Raw genomic sequence first — 10,875 nt, 5'->3', positions numbered from 1 at the left:
ATAGAAAAGATAGATCAACAACTTAGAAATCAGCCTCTTCGAGGGGGCAACCTCCTTCACATTACACAAAAGAACAATTATTGGATGATACAAATAGCAAAGCCTCATTTCTATATATAGGAGTCTAAGGGGTCACAATATAATCAAAGTCAACATAACAATAATAATATAAGGGCACAAAAATAACAATAGTGGGCTTCTATGGGGCACAATAATAACAATATGGGGACAATAAGGGCACAACAATAACAGTAAGGGCCACAATGACACTAGTAATGGGGGAATCACTAGTGTTATAGGGACCTAACATTGTCTATATGGAAACACTATATAATTTTGAATTTATTTATTGTAGATTTGTACATAGATGGATATTCCTTTCTTTGCATTTATCTTTTAGACTTCTTGCTTTCACCAATTGATTTAGAGCTTATGGAGTCTTAAGTAGCACCAATCCCCTTGCTTCTATTGGATTGAATAACATGATTTCTCTTTTGAAATCCATAATATCTCATTCACATGCTTCCTATTTCTCCCATAAGACTTTAGCACAGACTCCATGATCATGTTTGTGTCCCTCTTAATAACGCACTCCTTGGAAGGGGCCATAAAATATCTTATTAGGACTAAACTTGGATGTCTCTTCTTTCTTGCCCTTTGATTCTTCATTGAATCATACCACTCATCAACTTGTTATTTTTCCATTTTTCTTATAATGACCTTTGTTGTTGGGAAGGTGCCTTTCAAGTATTTTGTCTTTGCATATAGATACACATAAAGTATCATTATTTTAATCTAATGGACGTGGTTGTTAAAATCACCAATATTTAATTAAATATGCATTGTTATACCTTTGCTCAAGTCAACTTCAATTCAAATTCTAACACATGTGTGTATACCCTTCCTTGCTTAGTTTGTATATTGTTGTAAGTCCCCAATATATTTATGTTGGCTTTTGAAAGATCATCTCATCCCAAAATAAGTAGGGGGGATTCAATATTCAAATCCGGCAGAGTGGGGTTGAAGAAATGGATATTGAAGATGGATTCAATTATAGAAACTATCTTTTGAAAAAAGTTTAGTTTTGCCCCAAAAAGAAAGTCCCTCCTTCTTAGCTTTGTTGCTTCATTTGAAGGAAGGGGGGAACTAGTGAATTGTTTCAATCACATGGTTCATGCCCTCCAAGTATTGGTTAACTTGCCTAAAGATGTTCCTAACACAAGTAATCAATGCAAATATCGCCCATGGACTACTTTTATTGATAAAAACTCACTTTATTTTTTGTAAATGTCTGCTAATTCAAGTGTAGCCATAGTAGTCGATGTGCAACCTCATATGCACAAAAAAATGTTCAATCACTAACTTCCTCCAAGCATGCTTACCCTTGCACTCTTAACACCATAATGTAAAACACTTGTCATAGTGTCCAAGGTGTCGTGCCCTCAGTGGCCTCCCATCACCATTGATAATTGGAGTTGAGGTGTCACACGCTATGCTTATGAAGCATCTACATAATTTAGCACACCGAATTCCATCCATGTGTGGCAAGTTCCAATCTACATGCATACTTATCCTCTATGCACTTGCATTTAAGAATGACAACCATAACATGACATTACCATATCTATATGCCAACAACATGACACACTCCAACCAATAAGATGGACAATTACATTATTAAGAGTTACAAAACCATATTGCCATCTGAAACCAACATTTAATCAAACAACATTTGACAACACTATAGTGATTACATTTGTAATTACACTTTATCGAAAATATCAATAAAAAATTCTTATCATATTACTGTATAAATATTGCATTTAATAGAAGCTAGATGAACTTTGTTAGTCCCAAACTTTGCTTTGACTTGAAATCAACTTTTCTCCACTTAAGTGTCTCTAAGCCACCTTAATTATCAAGTAAATATATCATCTAGCAAGTGTTATAGAAATGAGGTGGATTCAATCCACTTATGTGTGGTCATAAATAGTATTTCAATTGCCTTACATGTTCAACAACTGCCTCCAAATGCTGTACGACTACCTCGAAGTACCAAATAAAACAATCATGAGATGTTGGAAATATTTATCATGGATATACTACCATAGGAGTACTATCACATGGAGTCTTATGCCCAAACATTCCCTAGTCTCAACCTGTCCTTATATATGCATGTTTAGGAGCTCTTGTCCCAGCTCTTCGGCAGGGTTTGTATTCGCCAATAAAGAGTAGAACAAGGTAAGGGCGAACTAGCTATCCCCTGAACCATTCCCCTAACCAACCAATTGTTAGGCTCATAACCCGGCTAGGCAAGGTCAAGTTTAGGAACAACCTAGCTAGGCGAAGTGAGAGAGTACCGTAGTTAAGCGCTGCAGGGTCAAAGAGAGAAGGTGAAGGGTTGGATGCCTCACCGATCAATGGGCTAAAGTAGGGGTTGGGCGCTTTGTCAAGCCCCCCCCCCCCCCCCCACTTCTTATTCACCAGTGTCGTGTCGAGAGCAAGGAACATTCTAGCAAATTAAATATTAAGCATCAATTTGCGATGAAACAGGGGATTCCTCTATAATCGGCTATGGGCTTATCTAGAAGGGCACCTCCTAGCCTTATGACTGACATCTACACCTCCTTCCTTCCATATGCTAAGGTCAATGGTGAAGTGGGTCTAATCTCTTGCTATGGAACTTCATGCATGGACAAGGAATCAATATCTACCTACTATGCCAAGGGGACTATTAGAAGGGTACTAAATAGGACTAAAGACTATTGGCTATTGGAATGGCTAAGTTATACTAGATCTAGATATTTATCTCGGTAGAGAAGAGAGTAAAGAAGTGAAACGTAAAGATGCGATTATCATATGTCTAGACAAGTATAATATGTATAGAGCTCAAAGAGAATGAAATTCTCTGAGAGCTAGCCATGGCTCAAAGAGCCTCTTTTTAGTTGTTGAATTTAATGTCGACTTCTTTCTCCTTTCCCTTATTTCCTCTCTCTTATTCTTTTTTCTTTTCTCCTTTCTCTTATTCCCCTGTCCTTTCCCCCCTCTCCCTACCCATACCCCACCCTCGCCCAGACGGCCCTCAAGCGTGCCTTCCCCTATCCTCGCCCTATGATCGCTTACCGCTTATCTTTTTTCTTGAACTCGTACCTTTGATGGCTCCTCCAGAGAGCGTTCCGTTCTCCTGCAGTGCCGCCCCTTACCTCTTTCAGAGTAAGATAGACTTCTTTCTTCAAACAAGTAACAATTGTTCAAAAGAAAAGAACAACCAACAACACCCAAAGTACTCATACCGACTTTCTCTCCTACCGAACCGAAGCAAAGCGTAGGTAACCGACTTTCTTTCTCTCGATATGGCAACCGAAGCGAAGCGTAGGTAACCGACTTTCTTTCTCTCCTACCGAAGGTAACTACCAAAGGTAGGCATTCATCTACCGAAGGGAGGACGACAGGTAACTGACTTTCTTTCTCTCGATACGACAACACAACTACCAAAGGTAGGCATTCTTTCCGGCATCTTTCCAACTCTTGCTCTTACCTCTCTTTCCAAAGGAAGGAAGGGGGGTGTGGGGGGAAGGAAGGATCAGCTTCCTTCCCACCGCCAATGAAGGAAGGGGGTTGTAAGGAAAATATTATTAGTGCCAAATGAAAATTTATGTTAGGGATGCTTTCACATAGTTAGTTTTGTAATTATTATAAACATCACATACATAACAACCACAAATAAAAAAAGTATGTAATATATAAGAACAAAACTAATGAAGTTGTTAGTACTAAAATGAGGCATATACTATCACATGTAATCTTAGATATACTTAGTGTGAAACACCATGACATCAATGTCTGAGCAATTTGTAAATGTGCAACAAGGGCTCAATAGGGGGCTAATATTTATTTGATACTCACATTCTTGGCTTTGTTGCTTCATTTGAAGAAAGGAGGACACTATTGAATTATTTCAATTACATGGTTCACACCTTCCAAGTATTAGTTAACTTGCCTAAAAAGGTTCCTAACACAAGTGATCAATGCAAATATCACCCATAGGCTACTTTTGTTCACAAAACTTAACTCTCCCACTTTATTTTTGTAAAGACCCACTAATTCCAGTGTAGCCATGGTAGTTGATGCACAAACTCATGTGCACCAAAAAACATCCCATAACCAACCTCCTCGAACCAAGCTTACCCTTCCACTCCTAACACCAAAATGTGCAACACTTATCATAGGGTCCAAGGGGTATTGTCCTTGGTGGCCTCTCATCACTATTGATAACTAGGGTTGAAATGTCACACCCCATGCTTGTGAAACATCTACATCATTTGGCACATTGAATTCCATCCATGCGCACCAAGTTCTAATATGCATGCATGCTTATCCTATATCTGCTTATATTTAGGAATGCCAACCATGACATAACCATTACAATATCTTTCTTCTTATTCTTCTTCTTCTTATTACTATAGAAAAAAAGGACCCTTTTTTTATTCACGAGGAAGAAAAAAAGCACAAACATTAACAAAAACATTGTAACTTCTGTCATTACAATGGGTTGCCAGAAGACAAGGCATCACGACCCAGAAGAAGAGAAAAATAAGTTGTTGTAAAACTAGGGTTTTACAATTCTTTTTCTTCTGCAAATTATAAGACTGACTAGAAATGACAATAGCATGCAACCAAAAATTGTAGAAAGTGTATTATACAACCACGAAGAGGGCCCTACTATGAGAAAAACGAAGACAGTGACTAGAAACGACATTAGCCTGTAACCAAAAATTCCCGAAAGTGTATTATACAACAATGAAGAGGCCCCTGTCAAGAGAAAAAGAAAGACATTGTATTTGAGGCTAATTGAAAGCTGAATGTAGACTCACTTGAAATTTATAGTAAGCTAGTTGATAACTAATTGAAAATTTGACTTAAAGCTAATCCATATTAGTATATGGGCATCGAATTAGAACTTTGAACTGGGTTGCCAACTAATTCATCATAATATATGTAACCTGTCTCCAGACAAATAATTCTTTTTTAGAGAGAATCTACAGTTGTATTTAGCTCCCTATGGATGTGATGGAAATTGATTTCCTAGAAGTGGTTCTTTAACTCCACAATTTTGCTTTTCCAGGAGGATAAACTTATAACTTCCAACTATGCTTTACTGTCATTTTTTTTTGGCTCCATTACAATATTTGTATGTCAACAACATGGCACACTACAACCAAGAAGATGAACAATTACATCATTAAGAGTTACAAAACCATCTTGCCATCGAATAACGAACATTAATTAAACAACCATTTAATAACATAATAGCAATTACACTATATATATATATATCACATTACACGTATAAATACCGCATTTCAATAGAATTTAGATGAATTGCGCTAGTCCCAAAGTTTTGCTTTGACTTGAAATTAAACTCTTCTTCACTTTGTGATTTTTTTGTTATCCACTAGCATAGACCCATCTTAAATATAGATATAATATAAGCGGAGAGGGATCCAATTTCTTCATTGGCAATTATTTTTTATGAGCAAACATTATTTAAATGTTTTGTATTTTTTTTTTTTTAATTTATTTTTTTTTTAATTTATTTTGGCCGACACTAGCAAAATTTCAACTTTGATGATGGACAAACATGGCTGTAACCATACTAGGCTATAGAGTGAGCTTGGCATATTCATATTATTTTCATCCTCAACATTGAGGATTGTGTAAAGCTCAGTGGAAGATGCCCCTTGGAATGATGGACAAACATGGCTGTAACCATACTAGGCTGTAGAGTGAGCTTGGCATATTCATATTATTTTCATCCTCAACATCGAGGATTGTGTAAAGCTCAGTGGAAGATGCCCCTTAGAATAGTTTTGATGCCCCCAAAATGACTTCCATTCTCAACCCCTCCCCATGACATTTGAACTTAAGACCTCGTAACAACTAAACCCCATACAAACCAACTACCCTACAACTTATCATGGATCAACCACAACAATACTTATTATAATAATTTAAAACCAATATTTCTAATTACGCCGTAAGGCGTTTCCCTCTGAAATGAACTCCCCCAAATGCCTTTCTGTCATAATCTTAACCGTTAGATCTTTTGTTAGACGATTGAACAAAAATCAACCGTCTGATTTAATAAAAAATGTTTTAAAACATTAAAAATATTTAAAAACGTTCCACTTTCCACTTGACATCTGTGCGCCGAGCATGGGAAACATGAACGTATATGCCTGTAATAGCAACAAGAAAACCGTAGAAAAGAAAATATAAGGGGGCGAAGAAGGGAAAAATCGAAAGTATGTACAGGTGGGTTGAGCAGATTTGCCACTGGGTATCATCAAGATTGCCACTGGGCATCATCGAGATTGCATGTTTCGATCACCCATTCAGCGACTATCGGTGGGCCTTTCCATTTTGTTGTCAAAAAAATTACCTCCGATTCGAACGCAGACAAATTGATTCGAAACCCACTCAGCCATTGGCATTCCCTCCTTTTTTTCGAGGCTTGGATCAAATTTCTCTTATCTGCTCTGTACTAGGTGAATTGGGTCTCAGCCATAATCGAGCTTTGGGTTTCAGTCATAATCGAGCTTTGGGTTTCAGTTATAATCGAGCTTTGAAATCTGCAGAAAGGAGGTTATTGAGAGAAGAATAAGTGGATTTGCAGGTTGCTGCCAATTTGATGATTTTGATTGAATGTGCTAATTAACATAATGGCAGAATAGGGAAAATCGAGCTTGGGAGCTTGTCTTTTATTTATATTCAGCTTGATTATATATATATTTTAGTTCGGGTGAAGCGGCATCATGGTGCAGGGAGCAATTTAGGGCAGCTTTTATGATAACAATAATAAGAACTGAACCTTGTTTTTGGGCCTGGATTTAACCGTGGTGGAAATGGAGCCGGGTTTTAGGAGAGAGTTTTTAGCAATCATGGCTAGCGATCTTATGACTAAATATCACAGAAGAACATCCTGAAAACCCTTGGAAGATGACCTCATTCCAGCGTCTCAGCTTCACAACAGAAGATATTTTGGAGAGCTTGAAGCCTGATAACATGATTGGCATTGGAGCAGCCGGTACAGTTTACAGGGTTGAAAGGCCGGGGGGTCATGTCATAGCTGTGAAGAAGCTACGGTGGGTGGAGAAAGAGAAAGAGGGAGGGAAACGAAAGAAAGGGGTATTAGCAGAGGTAGAAGTCCTGGGAAATGTTAGGCACAGAAACATAGCTAAATTGTTGGGTTGTTGCTCCGGCAATGAGGAGACTCTTCTTCTTTATGAATACATGCCTAATGGAAGTTTGGCTGACCTCTTGCACGGGAGAAAGGAAGAGAACATGCTCACTGAGTGGATGACAAGATACAATATTGCAGTTGGAGTGGCTCTGGGCTTATGCTATCTTCATCAAGATTGTCGTCCTGCCATTGTACACAGAGATGTTAAGCCTAGCAATATATTGCTTGATTCTGACATGACTGCAAGGGTTGCAGATTTTGGAGTTGCAAAGCTGATTCGAACTGGTTCGGAGGCCATGTCTTCTGTTATTGGCTCCTATGGCTACATTGCTCCAGGTAAAGTAGTTTCAAACTTCAGAACTATAAGTGGTCATTCTTTTTATGGTAACATTAATTTTCTTTTCAGAAACCATATACATTCTAACATCTTAGGATATAGCTTGTTCTTGAATGATACTCTGTCCATCCATTTTATGTTACATGATTGTCTCTGATGTGAGAAATTTACTTACAAAGTGTCTAACATCTTAGGTTACTCCATAAATCCATTCTATGTCAACATGGTTGTCTCTGGTGTGAACAATATACTTGCAAAGTGTCTAACATCGTAGGTTATACTTTGTTCTTGAATGATACTCCATCAATCCATTTTATGTTAACATGATTGTCTCTGATGTGAATAATTTACTTACAAAGTGAGTTAGGATGGTCTAAGTGCATTTTTCTTTCAGTTTCATGATTGTTTACCCTGGAAAATCTAAGAATACAAAAGGAGAATCTTGTATTGGTTTTACATCCCTAAAGCATTAAGATTAGCTGAACACAAAAGTAAAAGGGAATCGGTTTTAGCTACTGTTTGGATTTGAAGAAGGAATTCATAAATATGAGTATTCTCAGATCAGACAACCTTATGGAAAAGGTCTTATTATTTTTATGTATTTGTAAGTTAGTTTGTGTATCAGATTCTCAGTGATTGATGGGTATGGAGTTATGTTTTAGCCCAGCTTAGTTCAAAATCCTAAATTTGCTATAAGGTAGCATTCATTCTTTTCTACATAGCCAATCAAATTCTTACACAGATTTTCTCTTGTAATATATATCTGAGTGTTATATGTTAAACCTAGCACAGACTTGTACTGTTTCATTAATTGAGGATGGTAGCAATCTATTAAGTCCATGAGTCTACGCATCTTTTGGATTTGTGCAGAATATGCCTACACACTTCAAGTCTTTGAGAAAAGTGACATATACAGCTTTGGGGTGGTCCTCTTAGAGCTCTTGACTGGAAGACAGCCAATGGATCCAGAATTTGGAGAAGGTGTCAACATTGTGGACTGGGTCAAGGAAAGAGTTCAGACCAAGGAAGGGATGGAAAGGATCTTAGATCAAAGTGTTAGAGTTCCAAGTTTCTCAGTCAAGGAAGAGATGATGATGGTCCTTAGATTGGCTCTTCTCTGCACTAGTAGGTCTCCAATCAACCGACCATCGATGAGAGATGTTGTTTCAATGTTATCAGAAGCCCACCCCAAAAGCAAAGCAGCCCTTGACTCCCAATCCTTGCAACAACACAGGTCCCATTCTTCATCTCAGCCAGACAGTCCACCACGCTGTTCTAAGGAAGGAAGCCAACATTAAATATGTTTCCATTGAAGTAATCGTTGTTGGGTATGTTCGTGTTATGAGCTTTTTGGTGATGATCGACATATGTTTATTTTATCAGACTTTTTGCAATACCAGCTACCATGCAATTAGCAGTATTCCTGCTTATTTTACAAGACCTTTTGCAGTATCAGTAATTTGCTATTTCCAATTTGGAGATCTTGAAACATTTTGCAGTACCTGCAATTTGTTATTTGCCATTTGCAGATCTTGAGACATCAATAATTTTTGTTATTGATTATATTTCCTATTTATTTTATAAGACTATGCTATGCAAAGAACAGTATTCCTACTTAATTTCTTATTTTACAAAACTTATTTGCAATTTGCATATATTGAAACCATCAGTAATTTTTTATTTCTTATTTTATAAAACCTATTTGCAATTTGCATATATGGAAACTTGTAATTTTTTATTTCTTATTACTTATGATTATGCACTCTACAATTCTGTGACCAGCTGAATGTCAAGCAATTGAACCGCGATTTAAATCCTATTTTTTCAGCAATAAGTACTATACTTTGTCTTTATTTAGTGTAGAGAACCAAGCACTTATTCTACTCATCTATAGAAGGGACAATGGTTGTTTGCCTATGAGGTATAAGGAAATCCTATCAGATGTTTTGTATTTTCGTATGGAATTGAATCATACTCCTGCACACTGTAACATTCATATATATCAACCTGTAGAGGCTTTAATAACACCTGGTATTCTGGTTAGTGATTTTATTGGACCTCATGTGCATATCCTACATGCACAGGATGGACTATTCATATGTTACAGGGTATTATTCTTATTATTTAGGGTGCACATCTTCAGGTGCTCAAGAACGATTACTAGAACAGTCAGTTAATTCTGCAATTTAAAGGATGAAAAAGGAGGTTATAGGAGTCTAGTTTTGGTTCTCATCCACAATGTCACACTAGTCTGCCTGGGCATGGTTCTCATGGTTTAATAGTGACTTGAGGAGTCATAATACCACAGATCACTAAACACGAACAGCTAAGGTAGCCCAAGGACAATAGCCATCTTTACACATTAATTAAAAATAAAGTGGGTCTTTACAAAAAAGATATTATATGTGCACTATCTGGTATTGGGATGGCTGGAACTCAGGAGGATCATGTTCTTACACGGGCAGTAGAGGATCCTGTTCTTAGATGCCATGGGCTCTTAAAATGATCCTAATGCAGTTTCATTGTTTATTAATATTCCCATTCTTTCTATATGCTTGACCCTGCAGGAAGGCGAAGCTGTACAGGTTTGACAAGGATGGGAATCAATGGAAGGAGCGTGGTGTAGGAACAGTAAAGTTTCTTAAGCACAAGGATACTACAAAGGTTCGGCTGTTCATGAGGCAATCCAAGACATTGAAAATATGTGCAAACCATTTAAGTATGTAAATTTGTTTGTTTGTTTTTTTTTTTGTAATTTCCCCCCTGAGATTGTAATAGCTTATATTACGTCCAAGTTTTAAGAGGCTTTCTGTGCCGAGAATTTGTGTTGATCCTTATTATCTGGATTATATTGTTTTTTTTTTTTTTTGCCTTGCAGTTCATTCCCCAATGTCACTTCAGGAGCACGCAGGTAGTGATAAAAATTGGGTATGGCATGCAACTGATTTCTCAGATGGGGAACTGAAGGAAGAACTCTTCTGCATTCGTCTTGGCTCTGTAGATAGTGAGCACTGTTCTTAGACTCTTCTAATCCTTGTTATGATCTTTTCTTTCTGTCTTGTATTTTTCTTTGATAAAATCAATGTTTGAGTACCTATATTCTTGGATCATTTCATTGAAGGGTTGATTTTGCATATGTTCTTAGGATGCTTTTGTGCAGATTATAGTGGGTTGGTAAGGGATCCCCCTCCCCAAACACCCTATCAGCATAGTTAAGACTTGAGTTAAGGGTGGCTTTAATTATCTCTGGTAATAGCAAATGATACGGAGGATTGTGCATAACCCACCCCCTTTT

At 37.3% G+C, this 10,875-nt stretch overlaps 1 protein-coding gene across 1 annotated transcript; it reads left to right on the top strand.

Annotated features, from left to right (window-relative positions):
- Window positions 1-6,965: 6,965 nt before the first annotated feature.
- Window positions 6,966-9,842, top strand: LOC149201855 (leucine-rich repeat receptor-like protein kinase TDR). Its single transcript, XM_089399842.1, has 2 exons — window positions 6,966-7,579; window positions 8,451-9,842. The coding sequence occupies exons 1-2, from the start codon at window positions 7,000-7,002 to the stop codon at window positions 8,876-8,878; spliced, it is 1,008 nt and encodes a 335-aa protein (XP_089255968.1). The 5' UTR covers window positions 6,966-6,999; the 3' UTR covers window positions 8,879-9,842.
- The last annotated feature ends 1,033 nt before the right edge of the window (window positions 9,843-10,875 follow it).

This window comes from Pinus tabuliformis, chromosome 2_1 (genome assembly GCF_031772625.1).
Source record: "Pinus tabuliformis cultivar Carrire ecotype Pingquan chromosome 2_1, CPIR1, whole genome shotgun sequence".
NCBI lineage: Eukaryota > Viridiplantae > Streptophyta > Pinopsida > Pinales > Pinaceae > Pinus > Pinus tabuliformis.
Note: the sequence above shows the minus strand (reverse complement) of the source record. Positions and strands in the feature narration are given on the sequence as shown.

Coding starts and splice junctions, on each gene's coding strand:
- LOC149201855 (XM_089399842.1), top strand. CDS start 7,000: ATGACCTCATTCCAGCGTCTCAGCTTCACAACAGAAGATATTTTGGAG. Junction 7,580..8,450: donor CTATGGCTACATTGCTCCAG/GTAAAGTAGTTT, acceptor GGATTTGTGCAG/AATATGCCTACACACTTCAA.